The following is a 22322-nucleotide window of genomic DNA, read 5'->3' as shown; positions in this document are numbered from 1 at the left end:
TTATATAATGGATAAAGTTTTTGGTGGAAATTTAAGGAAATTTATAGAAAAAAAACAGTTAAGTTAAGGTTAGGACTATGTATGGACTATGTATTTAAACGACATCGAGTAGTAATTTTCATTCAAATTTTAACAATTTGAAATTTCTTTCGGGTCTGCCAATCTGATAGAGAGTAAATTGCTCCACGAAGAACATTCTGCAGCTGAGTCGGAAAACATTCAATGGTCATATATTATGGAGTTTATTTAACACTCGAAATATTCACTATAAATAACTTATATGGCAGTACAAATTTTGTCGCATCAGCTAGTACGTATATACGATTTACTACAGGCAAACAAAAAACGAATGGCGGAAAATATATTTATTCCTATAATCTCACGAACCGCCATTTGTGTATATGACTGCCGTACAAATGAAGCATACATTTCTGCATAATTCAAAAACTAAGCAAGCAAATGGAATCAAATTTGACATGTGAAAGTTATAGGGGGCAAGAAACATTTCTAAGGTAGTTCAACACTCCTCACACCTTTCTAAGGATGGGCTGCCATAGAAATGAAACACAAATATCTGCATAACTCGAGAACTAATCAAGCAAATGGAACCAAATTTGGCATATGGGGGTTTTAGGGAGCAATAAATGTTTTTATGGTGGTTTGACACTCCTTTCCCCTCTCTAAAGAGGGGAAGGGAGGTGCTGAACAACTCGAAAATTAATCAAACAAATTTAATCAAACTTAGCATATAAAGGTTTTAGGGATCTATAAACGTTCGTAAAAGTAAAAGTTCGACATTCCTCCCCCTCTCTAAAGGTAGGCTGCCATACAAATAAAACACAAACTTCAGCATAACTCGAGAACTAATCAAGCAAATGGAGCCAAAATTAGGATGAAAGAATTTTTGAGTACGAGAAATGTTTCTATGATGGTATGACTCCCCTCCCTCCTCTGGAAAGGAGAGAGAGTCCCATAAAAATAATGATCATATTTCAACCAAACATTATTATAAAATTTTGGTAAACTGAAGGTAAACGGGAAAATTTGAAAAAATAAATTCGCATGTATTCTACAATTACATATTGACAAGCGTTGTTAATCCATTTTAAATCGCGGTAACGAAATTGATCTTCGTTCGAAAGTAGAAATGGGTTTTTATGTGATAAAATGCACTCCTAAATCGTCTTCTCTCTATATAAATTTAAAATGGGTCACCGAATGTGTTGATAAGAGAAAAACTCGAGAAAGGAATTGTCCGATTTAGGGCTGTCTTCATTCTATCATATTTTCTGTATCAAACATTTATTCCATGTAACGGGAAAACATGTGTTTTGCAAGTGGATGAAAAGTCTTGCACGAGAATTGTGAACATGAACGAGCGCATAGTAAGAAAACGTGAATGTGATAACGAAATATAAATTTTGGGCGGGACGAAGTTTGCCGGGTCAGCTAGTAAAAAATAAAATTCCACAGAACGTTGAATGAAACAACGCGATGATTCTGTGAATATATCATACCAAGAGCCTGTGTCACTTTTGTGGGAAAATAATCATCATAAACTATATCACATTTGGCAATTCCGACTTTTCACGTGATTCGTTTCCATTGTTTTTTGTTGGTAGATAAAAAGCTAAAGGAGGAAGCAAGTTGCATGTTTTTTTCTGACAATGAGAATAATGACTGCGCAACTCTGATAGGCCCCTGTCATTCCAAAAAGTTTTTTCCTTAGACGCACACGTGTTTTTCAACGGTTTTATTTAGCTTGCCCTGTTTGTATGTTTGTATGTTTGTACATTGTCTGTAGCACTGTCCCACATTAATAGAAATTGGACCCCCTTCCTGTTGATCGATTGATCTGAAATTTGGAACACACCTGCTTATTTCATGATCTTAAAAATCCAAGACGGCGGCCGCTACGAAATGGCGGATTACATATTTTCTCAAAACCTCATCAATTTTCTCTGGACCTCATCAAACCCCATTAACATGAGTGTCAAATGAAAGGGCTTGACTTGTAAAATACAGTTGTTTATGAAAAATACAAATCCAAAATGGCGCCATATATATTTTTCTTCAAAATCATATCAATATGGGTATCAACTGAAAGGGCTTGACTAATAGAATACAGTTATTTGTGAAAAATGAAAATCCAAAATGGCGACCGCTACAAAATGGCGTATTACATATTTTCTCAGAACCTCATCAATCTTCTTGGATGGCACTAACGTTCCAGTGGAACTTTTGCCTTCTGAAGGTAGAAGTAATGCGTCATTTTTATTAGTAGTACATGGTTCAGATTTCTATGCCGAATAACATGCCTTGAATGTACTCTGGAGTGGCAAGCTCTAGAATACGCATGACCACAGTGCAAGCCGGAAGAATTTTCTTAGGCGAAAAACCCCCGGCCAGGACGGGAAACGAACCCGAACTCCCGGCATGATAGTGTGGGACGCCAACCACTCGGCCACAGGAGCACAACACCCCACCAATATGGGTATTAAATAAAAGTGCTTGATTAGTAGATCACATTTATTCATAAAAAAATGCAAATTTAAAAGGGCTGTCACCACAAAAAGCGCAATATATATATATATATATATATATATATATATATATATATATATATATATATATATATATATATATATATATATATATTTAAAAAAAACCTTATCAATATTAGTAACAAATGAAAGAGCTTGAATAGTAGAACATAGTTATTTATAGCAAATTCAAATCAAAATGACCACCACTACAAAACGGTGAAACGGTGATTTTTTTTTCAATACCCCATCAATACGGGTATCAAATGAAAGTGCTATTAGAACGTAGTAGATCATGAAAAATCCAAATCCATGATGGCTATAGTCCCCAAATAAACAATTACTTTTTTAAATGGTTTCATTCAGCTTGACCTATTTGTATGTACAGGGTAACTTCAATATAACGTACATTTCACTTTCAAAATTGTACGTTGTATCGATTCGAAGCATTATATAAAAAAACACAGAAGCGTAGCTTATATTACTTTATTGTGTTGCTGTTTGGGTTAGGTAAATGAATTATTTCAACTAGAAGACGAAGCCAACCTTTCTTATGATGTTTTACAGTCGATTAAAGCTAGATTCATTTAGAATCTGGAATCACAAAACCAGTTGTATTTCAGGATTGATTGAAGGTACAAAACATGTTTAGTATCAAAATACAAATAATTTATTGTTCTTTCAGAAAAAAATTCAATAATCATTCCTATACACTTTGAAACTGTGTACGTTATATCAAGGAAAATGTACGTTTTATAATATATACTTATAAAACCTCCCCTCCTTATTTGCAAAAAACTCAGACAGCCAGTTTTCGCAATCCTCTTTTGAGGCCAACTTAGTATCACCAAGAGCGTTTTGCATGGACCGGAAGAGATGATAATCACTTGGGGCCAGGTCCGGACTATACGATGGGTGCAATAGGAGATCCCATCCGAGCTCCCGTAGCTTCTGGCGGATCATCAAAGATGTGTGAGGACGAGCGTTGATTCGGTCTAAAAGATTTTTTTGCGTCAACTCGTGTGGCACCCATACATACAGCATTTTTTGGAATCCAATCTTCTGCAAATGGTTCCAAACGGTTTTGTGGTCTATACCCAGTTCCTGGCCAATCGAGCGAGTGCTCACATGCCGGTCTACCTGGATGATTTCAACGATTTTATCGGTTTCCACAACGATTGGCCTACCAGTACGGGGTATATCTTCGACAGCCACTACACCAGAACGAAATCGATTAAACCAACACTGTGATGTGCGAATCGTTACAGTATCGGGTTCATAAACTACACGAATTTTGTCGGCCGCCTTCGTTGTAGTTTTACCTCGCAGGTAGTAAAAACGTAAAATATGGCAAATTTCTTGCTTGGTGGACTCCATCTTTGACGCGCTATAACTTGAGACTGAAAAAGACAATCACAACACTGTCAAAACGACACTTATAGCACAGATTGTCGTCTTTAAATAGCCGTATAGTATGACCCGATGCGATAAGTACAACACAAGATATGTTTAAGTGTTGCCATATATTGACAATATACGACATTTCTTCTTCCCCAACCCAATATATATAAAAATCTCGTGTCACGATGTTCGTGGCCGAACTCCTCCGAAATGACTCGACCGATTTTGATGAAATTATGCACAAAATGTTTGTTAGGCATGAGAATAGGTCGTAAACTGAATAAATTGAATATTTTTTTTGGGTATTTTTTAAAAATTTTGTTTCAGAAAAAAAACATAAGAACTCAAATTTTCATCCTTTTAACAATTTTTTTCAATTTTTAATTTCGCGATTTTAGTATTTTCGTAAACACAATATACAAATAAAAAAATAACCGCCGCTCAATTTCTCAACATGACGAATTTCTTAACGTTATCGAATGGCAAATGGCGCTACGTACGCTTCATCGAACTTTCACCCACACTTGCGGAAGTAACCTCAATTCGTCTAAAGTTAGGGACAACGACGAGGTACTGGAAACCTTATCGAATACACAATGAATTATTCAAATCCTTCAAATCACACATGCTTGGATAGCAAAATGTTAATCACGCTATTGTCATCAATCCAGATAAACTATCAGCTAGTGAAAACGTGTATTGAATCAATGATTCGAATTAATATTGATGAATATGTAGTTACAAGAGACGAAACAAAAAAAAGAGCTCGATGAAGTTTCATTATCGAACGATGATTCAACGCAGCTAGGGCGATGTCGTGGACTGTGCCAAAAATTCATGGTCGGCATGTACGCGGAGGTAGGGGGCGAACGACTGCGATCCCTACGACACAATCGACAGAAGCAGAATGAGACTATAGTTCACCTGCGAGAAGCTATCAAAAACAACACCGACACAGCCTTTGCTGTTGCCAGACTAAAACGCAATGCATTGTTACCAAATTCACCTTAGCTGAGCAAAACATTCCATGTTCATATTAATGTTGAATTCCGCTGTTCGGCGAAAAGCAGTAAATACCAATAAAAGTACTTGAATAAGGGAAGCAATATGGCTGTGTTTCAAATTCAGGATATCGATGTGACTTATTCTCGATTGAATGACAACGACGAAAAAGTGCGCCAACAAATTGGCCGATATATCAGCACCAATGACATCGTTATGGAAGTCAAATAAAATTATACCCATTCTGAACCAGGGGAAATGACAACTTCAGCTGGGAACGAAAACCTAATCAGCTTACTCTCTGCTTTCTTCACAGTGTTGAGGAATTGATTAGCTCAAAGCTCACGATTTTTTTCATCTAAGAGAATATTTTTGTGATAAGCAATTTTGATTTGGTAGCGATCAATCAACAATCCATCAGCTTCAAACAGACATTCAAATAAAATATCTCAGCAAAGTTCAGACATTATATTTATGATCCGAACCACTTGTGTAACAGTAGCGAGATGTGTAATGACATATTGGGAATCATCAACCGAACCAAATTCAGTTTTGCGTCAATTTCCTTGCAATCCAAGCCTGTTCCCGGTGTGTGTTTGTTTTTGTTTTCGTTTGATATGCGATTAACTTATTCATAAGTTGTTTCCTCCGCCAATTGGCCTGCAGGAGAAAATAATCTTCATAAGCCACCATCAGATGCCCTTCGGAATAATCTAATGAGTTATTCCACTTGCCATCCACTGAACATCCGTGTTCGCTAGACAACGTTTCCCGACGGGCTTTCGACAATCCATTATCAATTACGAGATCCGAGTTGTTATAAACATAGCGCGCAGCGCCAAAGGCCATACGTAACCGTCACTGTACTTTGCCACTGCATCAAATTGCACCTATCCGCGGTAAGACCTCTTAAAGAGGGCAGTTCCGCGCAGCAGACTCCAGCGTGTGTAGTACCTACATATACCAGTTCGGTGATAGATGGTTATTGGCGTGATCAACAATTGCGTTCCCGTTGAACAGGTTCACTGGTTCGAGCTGTGAGCCTTGGGTCTCTCTCTCTATCTGTCTTTCTTTCTCTGTCTGGGATGCCCTTCACTTGGCGCTGGAAATTACCGCCTAGACATCGCGGCATTACCAATGTTACCACGCTCGATTGTCGAGACGAAACGCGACCATACGGATGTCGGTCTCCGATCGGTCTCTAGCGTGTTGAGAAGCTTCAAGATAGCATAATCGACATATTTTCCTCACGCCTCGTGCGGACAAAACAAGTAGCTATGAAGTAATCTTCTCTTGGTTCCCGCCTTCCGCGCGGGAAAAAGTGGCCGTAGAGGAAAGTGAGTTTCATCATTTGTTTCGCCGGGTTTGCTGAAAAATGTTGGGTTAAATGTTCGTTATAGGGTTCGTTCGCTTTGTGTGCGATCAGATGTGGTTACGATCGTAAGATGCACTTACTGAATGCCAAGCTCCATCACTTCCCGATTCGTGATGTAATTGAGCGGAACATTGCGCCCTGTACCATAGGGCTAGGGCGATCAACTGACTGATGATCGAGCAAATGATCGTTCGAAATGAGCAGTTAATATCATTAGCGCTGATAGGAGGCATGGAGAATGGAGGAGATAAATATTAATCATGTGCGATTTGTCTAAGTGAAAGTAATACTTTAGGGAGAATTCGAACGGTAGAGTGGTAATTTATAGTGCCACAAGTGTAAATATATTATTAAAATTATGAATCGACCTATACGAGAGGCCTTTGGCCTTTATTCGTGGAAATTTGTAAAATTGAACCATACAAAAGAAACCACTCCCGTCGAATCCATCCATGACGCAATGTAGCGCTTGTTCGAGTAATGATAGTTTAACCACCAGTAGCAGCTCATAAAACGAGACCCTCCTTCTCGTAGTTAATCGTCTACAATCGCGTGCCCAGAGAAGATATAACGCGGTTGAAGGTTGTTTTGACGAGTTTCCTTCCTCCACTCAACAACGTAAACATTGGTTAGAGCATCACAGTCGCTAGACCAACTGGTGCCCACATTAAACACCAACACGCCGCGGGAATGTTAATTACCCGACCAAGAAAAGGCGGTGGGCAGCTCATCATCAATTAATCGTACCACGTTCCGAAGATCTTTTGTTTTACTTAATCAAATTTCACTTTCTTTCCGAATACGATTTTGCCATTAGTTCACATATCTCTCCCAGATCAAACAGAGACATACATTCAAAATATGTTTATCCCAACAGATTGTGGTATTCGTACCTCCCGCAGACAACCACGAGAGACCGACGAGCATTCCAACACCAGCTTCTTCAACAAAACAGCTGCAAGTTCCGAAGAGGCACCCGCTGAAATGGGCGCCGAATCCAGAGTCCCATCAAACCGTCATCCCAAAATAATGCACGGCGTACCCACTCTGGAAGGACAGTTTCCCTGGCAGGTCTCCCTGGAGCTGCTTCACCCCTCGTACGGATTCATTGGCCACTGGTGCGGCGGAGTGCTCATAGACCGAAACTGGGTTCTATCGGCGGCGCACTGTATCCACAAGTGAGATGAGTCGAGTCGAGATTCCTTCGCTTCATAATCTGTCTCTTCTACTGAATTGCAGCGATCTGTTCAACTTGCCGCTGCCCGCACTGTGGACAGCAGTACTCGGAGAGTACGATAGATCCCACGAGTCTGGCCACGAGCAGCGGATTCCCGTGGACAAAATTATCCTGCACGAGAAGTATCACAACTTTAAGCATGACCTTGGTAAGTAACTTTCATTCACTCGGAGAACAGCTTCATACAAGTTCTATTATCTATGGTAAATCAAATTAACCTTGGTATTGATTTGACCCTATCTGGTGGCTACACAAAGTGCGTTCGTAAGTCAGGCATTTTTATTCAAAGTAAGCGCAGAGATTGATAAACAATCAATTTGGTCAGTAAGGTAGGACGGGGCTAGTTGGTCATAGGGGTAAGTTGGTCAATGGCGATATCTTGGAATCTGAGCGTATAAAAAATTGGCGATCTATGGATGAAAAATAGCGAATTGCTGATACAATAAAATAAGCAAAATGAAAAAAAATGTTTGCGCATTATAAAATTGTTTTTGAAAATGGTTAATATTCATGAGAAAAATCGGTTCTAACGTAAACCAATTTTTTTTTTTGTATGTATTAGTTTCAAATGTTAATGGAAATCGCTTTCAAAATATTTTTTTTTGAATTTTCATGAATATTATTTTTCTTATATAGCCCCTCTATAGTTTGACATACGAATAGCACCGTTGTAGAAATTGTTCGTTTGAGAGCGACGCATATAAAATTTTCAGATATTTTTTTTCCTAAATATAAAAATTTTTTCAAGGCTCATATGGCGTTAGCCTCACGGGGCCGGGAGTTCAATACTTTGACAATTTTTCTTATTATCTATGTTAGTAATATGTAACCGATTACTCGCGGTTGGATCGAGGTTAGTATTACAAGTGTTTTCGTAATTCGGATGTTGCTGTCTCCAATGCTCTGTGCGTGTGCCCGACACGGGATACTTCCTATTGGGATGCAGCTGACCCTTAATCAGCAACGCCCCCCTAGTCTGTACCTCATATCTAGCATGGTGCGTCTTTCTCGACTCGGGGAATCCAGGATAGAATGGTCACTAACCGGCGCAATCATCAGTTCATGTAGAGTTGTCATGAGCGGTACAACCTTTGGCTCTTGTTGAATGATCAGTGGACTGCACAACCTTTGGCCCGTGCATCTGTAAAGAGTGTGTGTATGTATTGCCGCGACTAAGTAAAAGTTTATCGATCGGATAGGAAGGATATAAAACGGGGACACAACGAAGGAAACATCATTAAACGTTGACATCGGCGTTTCTGAGGAACAGGTATAGATGAAGCAGAAGATCAGGATCACGGCTACCTAAGATATCCCGGACGGGGATATCCGATTGTCTGCCTTTTGCTCTCAGTGCTCTAGAGAGCTGAGAGCGAGCAGCATGGAACCGGATACACGACCAGACAACATGCTCGATGTCGTGGTAGCCATCGCCACAATCACAAAGATTGTTTGCTGCGAGCCCAATGCGATAGAGATGCGCGTTTAGGTTGTAGTGATTGGACATGAGCCGAGATATCACGCGAATGAAATCACGACCTACATTCAATCTCTTGAACCATGCACTCGTCGAGACCTTAGGGATAATCGTGTGTAACCAACGACCGAACTCATCTTCACTCCACATGCGCTGCCAACTTACGAGCGTATACTGACGAGGAATGTGGAAAAATTCATTATAAGCAATTTGCCTTTCAAAAAGTGTGCCTTCTAAAGCGCCCACCTTAGCTAGCGAGTCCGCTTTCTCATTCCCCGGAATAGAACAATGAGAGGGAACCCATGCTAAGGTAATCTTGAATAATTTTTCGACCAAAACACTCAATAGTTGTCTTATTCTAGTTAGGAATTAAGATCGGCGTTTATCAACCTTCATTGAGCGGATTGCCTCTATTGAGCTGAGACTGTCTGAAAAAATAAAATAGTGGTCGATGGGCAACGTTTCAATGATCCCCAGTGCGTAGTATATCGCACCCAGTTCAGCGACATACACGGAACAAGGATCTTTGAGTTTGAAAGAGGCACAGGAATTTTCATTGAAGATGTCGAAGCCAGTGGACCCGTTTATGAATGAACCGTCAGTAAAGAACATTTTATCAGATCTAACTTTCCCATATTCTGCCGAAAATATCGGCAGAATATAATCGGAGCGTAGATGATCTGGGATTCCATGGATTTTTTGTCGCATGGACAGATCAAAAATGACAGAGGAATTGCAAAAGTATGGGAAGCAAACTTGGTTGGAGATGCCTGGTGAAGGGTGCACGTCGTGGGTAAGGTACTCATGGTATAAAGACATAAAACTTGACTGAGGAATCAGTTGGAGTAGATTTTCGAAGTTATCAATCACCAATGGATTCATGATCTTGCAACGGATGAGAAATCTGTAGGATAATTCTGTGAACCAAAGAGTAAGCGGGGGTACTCCTGCCAAAACTTCGAGACTCATCGTATGTGTCGAATGCAAACACCCCATGGCTATACGCAGGCAACGATATTGTATTCTCTCCAGCTTGAGAATATGAATCCTGGCAGCTGATCGGAAGCAAAAACTGCCATATTCTAACACTGATAATATCGTTGTTTTGTATAACTGAATGAGGTCTCCTGGATGGGCACCCCACCATGTTCCGGTTATTGTTTGGAGAAAATTGATTCTTTGCTGGCATTTCTGTTTCAAATACGCAATGTGTATTCCCCAGGTACATTTAGAGTCAAAATATACTCCAAGGTATTTGAAAAACATCGAGTGCTTGATCGTTTTGCCGGATAGGTGAAGCTGGAATTGGGAAGCCATTTGTTCTTTGCGAGCAAATGCGATTTGGATTTCAGAAGATAGCAGCGCCAGACAATCGTTCGTCCCTTTACCTCGGCGGAAGCCAAACTGCGTATTTGACAGCAAATTGTTCGCTTCAACCCACTTGTCCAAACGAAGTAGAATCATTTTCTCTAACAATTTACGAATACAGGATAACATTGCAATCGGCCTATACGAGTTGTGATCGCAAGCCGGCTTGTTGGGTTTTCGTATGGCTATCACTCTCACTTGGCCCCAGTCATGTGGGACAATATTCAGCTCCAGAAACTTCTTGAACAAGTTCATCAAACGCTGTTTCGCCAAGTCGGGAAGATTCTTCAACAAGTTGAATTTAATCTTGTACGACCCAGGAGCTGAATTGTTACATGAGAAGAGGGCAATTGAGAATTCTACCATCGAAAAATTCTCATAGTCGCATTGGAGCGGAATGTCGCGTACGACGCTTTGTGCAGGAACGGAATCGGGACAAACCTTTCTTGCAAATTTGAAAATCCAACGGTCAGAGTATTCCTCACTTTCATTTGTATGGTTCCAGCCACGCATTCTCCTAGCCGTATTCCAAAGAGTGCTCATAGCGGTCTCCCTTGACAAACCATTGACGAACTTTCGCCAATATCCACGCTTTTTTGCTTTAATCAGACCTTTTAGTTTGGCTTCTAGAGCTTGGTACTTTCGAAACCATTCCACTAGTCCAGTTTTCCGGAATTTTTTGAAAGCGGATGATTTTTCAAGGTAGACCTTTGAACACTCCTTGTCCCACCAAAGTGATGGAGGACGACGTCGGAAAGTGGTAGCAGGAACACGTTTCTTTTGAGCTTGAAGTGCGCTTTCGTAAATCAAACTCGATATAAAATTATACTCTTCGAGTGGAGGAAGTTCATGCATTAAAACAAGTGCTTCAGATATTATTTCTGCAGATCACATTAGATTTTAGGATTTTGGTTTCGTCGAGTAGTCAATAGCTCGCGTTTACATAATCACATCAATTACCGCAGTGAATCCTGAATTTTCTTAACCATTCCCACTAACAACTATCCATTCCATGATAAACGCTAGGGAACCACGCTATAAAGACGACCTTCGGGCGGCGAATATCATACTAACATTTCTTCCCTTCCCCTGGTGACTGTAAGGACGTGGCCAGCGTCGTTATTGACCATTTAAAGCTCGAATCACCGAAAATTGCACAACGAGAATGATTTGCTAGTCCCACGCATCATTCTGTGGGTTCTTTGTGCAATTCGGTTGGTTCAGGTCAATCACGGAGAGCAACTACGAATTAAACAGTCTACCCAAGCTCAAGGTCAAGCTCAAGCTCAAATATTTTATAAAAATGTTTTTTTCCATGTTTTTTACTGAAATTAAAACAAGCCGAAAAGTAGAACAATTTTATCGGTGCCGGTATAATGGACATGCAGTGGGGGGGAATATGGACAGGTTCATAATATACGAAGCGTAGAGATTTATCGCTCGCGAGAGGAATAATTTCACTCTCTCTCTCAGTGTTTGTGCGTCCAATAACTGAAATAGAACAAAAAAAGAAAGCAATAAAAAACGAGTTGCATATTCTTCCCTTCACTTTCCTTCATGCATTGGATGTGATTATGGATGTGACTGTCCATTTCAACCCCACCAGTGCAATTATTTCAATAATTTTAACGAATGAATTTACTTTTCCGTACATACCTAATATCGCTTCTCTGTCAACTCACAAACCGGAATATGACCAACAGGGAATTCAATTTTGCAATTAAACCACTCAAAATGCTTAATATCGAAGCCGCAAAAATTACATCCACACGCGGAATCACGTTTGATTTTCGCTTTTTCGCTATTCCACTTTTAATCATAATTCATTATCATAGGATGGTTTAAATATTATAGAATAGCATGTACAAGGGTTTCCCATCAATAGAAATTTGAAATTCATAATGCAACTATACAAATCAACCACCTGTCCATTATACCCCCACTGTCCGTCTTACCCGCGGCTCCCCTACCTTAATTCCAACGTGGAATCAACGCAACTGATGCTAAAATATGCATTTTTCTGCTCTTAGCAGTGAGCATCGAAATTGATATTCATGTCAGACCAATTACAAAAAATAGGGGAAATTAATCCAATGTTTCTTCGACTTCAATTTCAACTACAATTGAACCCCACAGCTCTCTCCGCTGATGTAGTCTTAGGTTTGCGGAACGAATGTTCGAATTCCGGCCAAGAAATCTCAGCCAGCACTTATGTTTATGTCCCAGCTTGGGTGAGCATCCACGGGAGATGTGCGGATGAGCGTTGAAGCTCTGCCAGGCTTTTTGGATTGCATGTTCGATTCACCGTTGGTTTTCGAGTGGTTAGCGTCACACCTAACATGCCGGGGGTTCGTCAAAGTCAAAGAAATTTCCTCCGATTTGCACTGTGATCACGCTTGTTCTAGAGCTTGCCACTCAGAATGCATGAAGGCGTGTTATTAGGCATAGAAATCTCAACTAAGTATTACTAGTATTACAATTAAAAAACGATGCAAGTAATACTACGTTGAGACGACGAAATTGCTCTAGGAACGTTAGTGCCATTTAAGAAGAAGAAGAGTGGTTTCGAATTACGTATCTTAAACATACCTTGTCGTCCTTAATGTCGAACTACTCTCAATAAAAAAGAATCCATTCTCTCCCGCAGTGCTGCTGAAGCTCACCAAGCCGGCCAACATAGCGCCCAATTCGCGCATCAAGAAGATCTGCCTCCCCTTCGCGGACATCATAGTGAACAGCGTAGCGCATGATTCACGGCCGGAACTGGACCGCAGAAAAACGAAACCCACCGCCGGTCCATTGTTCTTCTACGATTATCTCGGTCGGCCCCCGGCATACGATCCCCCGCCGAGTCGAGGTGGCACTAAAAACAAAAATAATGAACCATTCCCCGAACCGGTTCCGGATCGCTATGACAACTACCTGCGGCGGATGCGGTTGCTCGGTGAGGGATCTGTGTGGCATCAAACGGCACGAATCGTTGTGAATCAATTGCTTCGGGAACACCTACTGGGAAAAGGTAATTCCAGCAGTTCTAGGGAAGCGCCACATTCGAGCAGAGATGGGCGTAGGCTCTATCAGGCGACAAGTTTCAACACCAACCATGATGGCGATGACGAGGACAACGACGATGACGACGACGATGACAACGGCGACGGAGATGAGAATCGTCGTGAGACACGACACAGTGCCAAGCGGCGGCGGAACGATAAATTCGCCCACGGCAGCTTCCGTCGCAACGAGAACTACCGGAACGATTTCGGCCTGAGGAACAGCAACAATAACAGCGGCGGAGGAATTCGTGCCATCCCCGATACGTCCCAGTACGTGGACTGCCTGGCAACAGGTTGGGGCAAATCCACAATCGATGATGAATTAACTGACATCCTGCTGCAGACGAAGGCCCCCATACAGAGCAGTAAAAAGTATTGCATTTATTTGAATGTCCTTTAACGCTTCCCCTCTCGATGCCATTGATTTTCCATGCTTTTTCACCCGTTTTAGTTTCGTTTCCATTATTACTTTCGTTTTTCTGTTTCCCTTCAGATGCCAACAAGCGTACGGAGATTTCATCAAACTGCACCGTGGCCATCTCTGTGCGGGAAATCTCGACGGAACAGGTGGAACATGTGTGGTAACTATTCGGAATTCAAATTTATGGAATGCAATTGTGTGCTTCTTTTTTTTTCTTCGCTTCGCTTCGGCCACCGGCGGAAAGGTTGCTGGCACAATAGAAACCAAATGAGTTGGAAACGATGTGGATGCGACTCTGGTCTGGTCGATTGCATCTATTTGCTCCACTAGAGAACCCTGGACAATCGGATTTTGATTTCGCAGCAATCTTTCCGCCCGATCGCGGGCCCTGATCATATATTTTCTTTCATCTATTACTTTTTATTTCGTTCGTTTGTTTGTCGGCCAGGGCGACTCCGGGGGACCGCTGCAGTGCCGCATTACCAAACACAGCCCGTGGATACTGGTTGGGATAACGTCGTTTGGGTCGGGCTGTGCCTTCCGGAACTATCCCGACGTGTACACCAAGATATCCTTCTATCGCCAGTGGATTATGGACACGATTTCGAACGGTTGAAGCGATGGGGAGCTCGAGCTAGGAGCTTGGAGCTGTGTACGCCAAATTAGTCACTAACTGTTACCACCTACACCATGAACTAATTGTAAGGTCAATATAAGGAAACTAAAAGTAATTATGTGATATTATCGTGTAGTTTAGAAGCACCAGGATTCCTAGGGATTCGTCCGGAAACGGTGGTTCGGTTATTGGATTGTTACCAAACTAACCGATTCACACATTGTTTGGTTTCAATTTTGTGGAACACACTTGCATTGCAAATATTCATAGCTCTAAACAACAACTCGTCGGATATTTTCTGCCAGGAGCCGGATCCATTGCGGTTGGACAGTAATAAAATTTAATGGGTCGCGATCGCGTTCTATGGTTTGTTGTTTCTCGCCTTGACTGCAATTGCGAACAAAGGATAGTTGCCTTGTTTCAGTTCAGCTAGTTTTTTTTCTGTTTCCGCTAATTTCTGACAGAAAAGAGTGAATAGCAAGTATTAATCGGCGCGTTTAATATCAGAATCATGGAGGAGCTCCGTTTCCTGATGAACAACTATATTCCTTCCCGGTCACACACTTTGTCCCACTTCTATGAGACTTCAAGCAACTTCCATGAATTACGTGAATAATGAGCATTGTGTAGTTGTTAGTTTAAATACTGTACAATAATTTATATTATCACATTATTTTACATTCCGCTCTTCAATGTTAAATGTTTATGGGAATAGTTCTTGAGCTAATTACTAATGTGTAATATGTTTCTTCATTCTTCTAAGATTTTTCGATAACAAACAGTTTTTTTCGCGTAGGACAACGCCTTTCATTAAAGGTGAAAACAGGTCACGTTTCTATGAAAGTAAACTATGTTTGCTGCGAACGGATTTTGACGATTTGCATACCAATCGGAATTTCTAAGATTTGGTTTTATGTGTTATACATCCCATTCAATCCCATAGTCTGTAAATGATTTAGATTGATGAAAATTGGAAGCATTCCCGTTTTCCCATACATTTGTATTGCCCTTTGTGTGCTTACCTAACCGTGCTGTCAAAAACTGGCAACTTATGCAGTCGCGTGAGAAAAAACGAGGGGAGAAAAGGAAAAGAGAATATTTGCTACTTAGAGCCCCCGCAGACTGCAGACTGATTTGTGGGCCGATAGTTTGATCGGCTTCTCAATCAGTACGGAGAGGTATGCATGTACGCACATTACGCCGATTCAGTTGGGTCGGTTTTTGCACCAGAATGCCGACCCGACCAAACTGTTGGTTGACAGAAAGTCTGTAGTATGCGGGGGCACTTAAATTCCACCCTTGCACAGTGTATACGCTGTACACTCCTCTGAGGAAAATTTTCAAGGGACACATGACTATCGGGTAAAAGTCCCTCAAAAACAAAAACAGAACAGAATAGGAAAATGTTCAGGCTCTTTCTTTACCGAAAACAACGAACATCGTTTATTCTGCTCGTTTTGTGTCAACTTCGTTTTCCCTCGACCGGCCTGTGAACCGACCGCATATTTCACTCACTGTGCATCTGGCATTGCAATCAACATATCGAGCCGATCCATGGCAAAGCAGACGTGATCATAATATTTTTCGCCACATAGTGAAAAATCCGAAAAAAACCGCCCCGGAAAACAACTGCAACAGAAACAACCGATCAGAAAAAGTTTGATGGCACAAGTAGGTTAGAAATATTGTGGCGCGAGAAAAAATATCATAGGTATAAATGCCTCAGAGAAAAAAATTGTAACTTCTATAATAAATGTTTTTTTTTTCATTTTCGTTTTTGAAAATTTATTGAGGTCAATGTAATAAGGCCGAAGTCCCCATTTGACGAGGATATGGAATGCCACGATCCAAGTCGACCGCCGACCCGCCGTCGGAAGCGGCGGTCTCTCGCACGTAACCCTGTGTTCCTTTGATTTCCCGATTGGTATGAAACATAGGATACAATCGTTTAGCAAGATCCGACCGAGGTTGTTTTGAAATATATCATTCGTTGCAATTCAAAACTATAGCACCACGATATGAAGTACTTTCAACAGCGCGCAAAATCTTAACTCGTATACTCGGGAGGTATCACAGACCCTTCTATGTCCATGATGTTTTTCCACGTCAGAATATTTCTAGCCTACTTGTGACATTACACTTTTTATGAAGGATTGTTTCGGTTACAGTTGTTTTTGGGAGCGATTTATCAACCGCTTTGACCAAGAATACGAAAAACGTTTTCTCATAACCGGTCGTTCTTGCGATGTTTCATTTTCATCAATGCATCTACCAGGTGCGATTAGGGGTTACATTACCGTGCCAAAATTTCAATAACCGTTTATTCGGTAATGAAAATTTAATTACCGATAAAACCGGTAAATTACCGATAAAAACAATACTTTAAAATAAACCATTTTCTTGATGAAACGGCTTTTATTGATAATGATTAGTTTACAAGAAAACATTTGGCAAATTTTTGCTACTTAGTTTGCTGGTTAAAGTAATACTTAAGGACACAAATAATGTAAATTTTGTCGTCTTCTAGTCCAGATTGGATATCATGAACGAAATTTCCAGAAGAATAAAACGCACGTTCAGAGTCCAACGATGTTGGGCGTACAGTACAAAGAGCATCGAATACCATTTTCACGTATTTGCCTTTGACGTCCTCTGTACGAAAACTCTTGTCTGAGGGGTTTCATCAATCCGTTTATAGACGTTGAGCTTGGGCTGGATGTTGATACCTTTGATTGCTGCAATCGTGGTTCATGTTTTTCCTTGATGCTCAACTGTTTTGCAGGCTCTGCAACGTCCAGAGGATTTTTCCCTTCTGTTGTCTAGCTACTGAGTCAATACCATAATCGTCAAATTTCGTCAAGTCACGACTTTTGTTAGAAGGCGCCGAAATCATCATTAATTGTGTCCCAACCACGAGCTGTATGATTATTCATATAGGCGAATCTGTATATACGAAACGTTTTTCTGCAGTCCTTTCAATCAGAGCTTCAGGCAGCTGTTCCGAAATTTCTGATCGTTGCTCCGATAGCTGTCCTAGCATAGATTACAATCCAACGTCAACTTCATGAAGGGAGTGGTTCTTCCGACATAGCAGTTCAACAGTGACCAGAACTGGTTCGAGGGCACCAATTCCTTTATTGCTGTCAGTTCTTCATCGCTGAAGCTTATCCCGTGCTTCGTTTTCAGATCGGGCAGCGATTTTTGAATTGAAGTTCAGAGATCGTAGAATCGGCGTATCATTTCCAGTTGTGTTTTTTGATCTAATTTTTGTACTCGAATAATATTTCAAAGTGGCATAAATGCAAATATTTTTTTATGGTGTAAACATGAAAATTACCGAAATTACCGGTTATTGATTGTAAAATTACCGGTGATTCGGTAATGAAAAATGATCCGGTATTACCGGTAAAACCGTTTAACAATCCCTAGGTACGATCTCTGTGCGACGCTTGTTTGGTGCTGGTTGAATTGCGATGCACGGAAGATGTGCGATACCACTGGGGCAACACTGAACAATATGACACTAGATACTTGCTAATGTTGCCATTTATAAGTGTTGTCTTTATAAGTTGACAAGGATATATTGATGTGGTTAAGTAATGTGGAATAATGGTGAATGCTGGTGGAACAAATATTTAATTTTCGACGTAGAACTAAGGAATTATATTATTCAATCCGCTTGTTTACCACTTCGGATACCATTTTAGAATGCATCGAAATTTTTGAAATTTATGTTATGTTCGATACAAATATCATTGATTGGCATACAAATTATTGATGGCACCCAAAAAACATTTCATCTTTGGCAGAAATTATGCCATTTCGTGTGCTGGAGGGCCAAAGGCGCAAAAAATGAGCTTTTTTAAAAGCTTAAAAATGGTTTGTATGTATGCGAACAGACATCTCTTTCAGTTTTCTTTTCTCATTTCATTTGCGATTGTGCCAAAAAAAATTCATACGACGTCAATGGGGATCGAACCAAGGCCGGCTGGATTACAAAGCTATTTCACACGACCACGCTATCCAGCGCTGCCAGCGCTGTTATATAGAAGCGTGATTATATTACACCTCATCATAAAATGGGGTTGGATAGTGTTTTCTAAGAGGATAAAAAAGAATATGAACGAGAATATATCTTTCTCTGTCTTGGCCGTGTATTTGGCAAACTATACGAAAAGCTTTCATATGCTTTCATCTATATGTGTGCCCTGTTTCGCTCGCTCATATTGGCTCTAGCATATATATTATACAGATGATATACATGTATTGGGGAGTAGAACATTTTCTGTTATTTTTCAGCTCATTTAATGTAATAAATTGGGATGCCATAACAAGACTAAACTGGAGAACTGTCAACGCTTGAGATGGGCACATAAAGTTATAGCTATATATATAGCTAATGCTTAGGATATGGGCAGGACAACAATGTTTCATTCTAAACAAATTAATCGCAAATGTTTTAATTTGAATTTTCTCTAAATCTCCAAGGTCTGGTCCTGGAACATCAGATTTGATGTATTATTCGTGGCACATATTACTCAAGAAAGTAAGATAAAGTGTTCTGGTGTCCGAATTAATATGAGTGAATTCAGGTGTTTCAGTTTGTTTTGTTCAATTCAACAATCAATAGCAAAACTCAGTGCAAAAAAGAGTAAAATAGGATTTTGGTCGTAGTTGAATCTCACTAGGTTATGTTTAACGACGAGAGCGAGCGAATTCAGCATGTTCAATGGTTCGAGCTTCAATATTTCCTGAACTGATTCAATCCCTTCTTTTCGCTTCGAGCTGTGCATTTTCAATTCTAACGAATAATAATCTTATAAAGGAAATTAGTTTTATATGTATGGGTGCATTTTTGGAATTTACATCCTCTGTGCTTTAGTGAGGTGTTATGTTATTCATTTGTTATAACGCTATATGAATAAAACAGGTGAGAAGGAAAAAAAATGAGATGGTGCTGCCAACTCCTAAGACGAGTTGGAATGAAATTCGTCTATACCCTAACCAATCAACAAAATGTCTCAACACTCAATTTTAATTCCATCATCCGGAAGAAAAATCACGAAAATCCGTTATTTTTCGACCTTCCAGAGTAAGGTTCCCATTAATAATAAATTTACTACATTGTTGTTTCAATCTCTGTGTATATACCTTATTAACTGATATAATACAAAAACATAATATAATACAAAAACACACCCTAATTTCACAAACATTCATTTAAGTCTCACGATATGATGATGGTTCAAGTTGATTTATTTCGTTGCGTGTCACTGTACACATTATCCAACTTCTATAAGACCAGATGATGATTTTGCTGCTTTGTGACAAACAATGCTTCAATTTATACTCTAGTGTGTAGTTATTGATGACTACCATACATTGTATGATTTTCATTTATGTGTGTGCAAGCGCTGAGCGTAAAGAATGTTTTTGTATTTTTGAAGTGTCATGTTTTTATAAGACCAGTTACATGTTCCGTTGTTTTAGTTGTTTTGATCAATAAATCTGGAAAATGCCGAAGGAAAAAGTGCTCACGGAGAGAGAAGAAAGTCAAATCGTTGCATTTCACCAAGAAAATGTTGGTATCAGAGAAATTGCTCGTCGGATTGGACGATCCCATCATGTAGTGCTCAATTATTTTGCGAATCATCAAGGATATGGTAAGAAGGAGAGAGCTGCTCGTAAATCGAAGCTCTCTGACCGGGATTAGCGGGAAATAGCTAGACCAGCTTCGAATACCTCAAAATCGCTTATGCAAATAAAGCAATATTTCAATTTAAATGTTACTCGGGTGACAATTCGTCAAATTTTGGTAAAAAATCCTCACATAAAGAGGGCTTAAAAGGTTAAAACTCTTCATCTTACACCATCTCACATCGGAAGACGTCTGAGTTTTGCCAAAGCTCACATGAACCGACAGGGGGACATGGTATGTTGTGACAAAGAATCTTTCCAAAAAAATATACTTTGCTATATACCATAACGGAAAATTCTTCAATGTATAGGTTATCTTCACTGATGAGAAAAAGTTCAATTTGAATGGTTTTGATGGTTTCAACGGGTACTGGCGTGATTTACGGAAGAAGGAACAGAATTTTCAACCAGGAATTTTTGGTGGATGCTCGTGCATGGTTTGGGTGGGATTCTGTGTAACCGGAAAGCTCGAGATAGCTTTCACATCATTCAAAGATTACATATATGTTCTGGAATCCTCGTTTTGCGTGAATATCGTCACAAAAAATTCAAATTCCAGCAAAACAATGCTACTTTTCATATCAGCAAGGGCACTATGCAATGGATTAAAGACCAAAACATAATTTTTTAGGCCGACCGGTTCGCTCTCCAGATTTGAAAACCTTAAGGGGATCCTCGTACGCAGAATCTACACTGAAGGGAAAACGATACACCACGATTGAAGAGCTCAAGGTCGAAATTTCGGAAACATGGAAAAATATCTAGGAATCCGTTCAGCAGAATTTGATAAATAGTATTCCAACAGGAATTTTCAAGGTTTTCAGCCGAAATGGCAAGGTTGCGAATTATTGACATGTAAATCAGCCGATCGTTTTGAATTTTTCATTGATGAATTTTGAAATTGTCTTATAGAAGAAACTGGGCAGCTGAAATTATCATATTTAGCACAATAAATAAACAAACAACTCTTTTGAACGAAATTGACGTTAAATATACTTTATTCTAAGTATTCAACAATGTATGAATGTATCTTGTTGAAATTCTAACTGTTTGTGTTGCAACGAACTATAATCAGGGTGGTCCTATAGAAGTTGGACAGAGTGTATATATTTGTAGCACATCCGGGCAGCTTTGTAGGTCATCAGTGGCATGTCGCCTCAAGTGTATTCCGATGTATAATAAGCTACCGTTTCAGTCCTCTTTTACTGTGAAGTCTGAAGAAAATAAAGTCTTATCACTAAATTTCTCTCGGCAAACGTTCAAATGCAACAATTCCTTGATCAGTATCAATGGTTTCAAAAATTGTGGATCTTTGTGGATTTTCCTTATTTTTTAGGATTAGTTACGTATCCACAGGCGATTCATTCCTTCCAATGCTCATGTGGTAAACAAAAATCTACATATCTTATAGAATTTGGACAGAGTGTGTTAGAAAATCCAGAAAATAAATAAATTACATTTATTCCACTTTCTTTCGTCTCATTTGCTCATCCATGTTTTGAGAACAATTCACAAAAGTGGAAAACAAAAGTCAATTTGTGGGAATATATTTTGCGATGTAATTTGCTGTGTGCGAAAATTATTTTTTAGAAAAGTTTTGGATTTAATAATCCAATAATTATTCAAATTTGAAAAATGCTAAAAAATGCAAACCAGGCACAGTAAAGCGCGGAATGAAAACAGCTGGTTTCACCAATGAGAGAAGCGCTACATATTTATTTAACCGAACCACCGAATCCGCCACCCGGCCCTATAATTCGCCCACTTTCGGTTGGCTTTTATGTTTCGCTGTTTATTGTTACCGTGTTTGTATTAACTGCATGAGTTTTATTTACTTTTATTGCGCTCTTTTTTGTCTCTGTCTGTGCTGTTGCGCTTCTGAAAAACATCCGCTGGTTATTTGTTCAATTTTATTAAACCTTACCATAAGCACACAGCCGTTGCAGACGCCGGGCCGAGCAGCTATCGATGCTGTCCCGAGCTGACAGTATGCCGGGATTGTAGTTATGTGTGTGTCCTACAATGATTGTTTTTCCGGCTGTGCTGCGGATGAAGCCAACCTACAGACTAGTAATTGTTTGTACAGATGTAAAATAATTTATATCCTGTTTTTGTTTCCTAGCTCCTAGGAT

The 22322-nt window shown here is 39.9% G+C and overlaps 1 protein-coding gene across 2 annotated transcripts in view; it reads left to right on the top strand.

Annotated features, from left to right (window-relative positions):
• LOC129762839 (uncharacterized) overlaps positions 1-22194 on the top strand; it is a 58678-nt gene extending 36484 nt beyond the window's left edge. For both annotated transcript variants that reach the window (XM_055761402.1, XM_055761401.1), the window contains exons 3-7: positions 7199-7499; positions 7561-7706; positions 13051-13828; positions 13950-14037; positions 14326-22194. In XM_055761402.1, coding sequence (XP_055617377.1) covers positions 7199-7499; positions 7561-7706; positions 13051-13828; positions 13950-14037; positions 14326-14493 — 1481 coding nt within the window. In that variant the 3' untranslated portion in view covers positions 14494-22194. The remainder of the gene's footprint in view (positions 1-7198; positions 7500-7560; positions 7707-13050; positions 13829-13949; positions 14038-14325) is intronic.
• The last annotated feature ends 128 nt before the right edge of the window (positions 22195-22322 follow it).

The sequence above is a fragment of the Toxorhynchites rutilus genome, chromosome 1 (assembly GCF_029784135.1).
Source record: "Toxorhynchites rutilus septentrionalis strain SRP chromosome 1, ASM2978413v1, whole genome shotgun sequence".
NCBI lineage: Eukaryota > Metazoa > Arthropoda > Insecta > Diptera > Culicidae > Toxorhynchites > Toxorhynchites rutilus.
The sequence above is the reverse complement of the archived record's forward strand: the minus strand, read 5'-3'. Positions and strand labels throughout refer to the sequence as shown.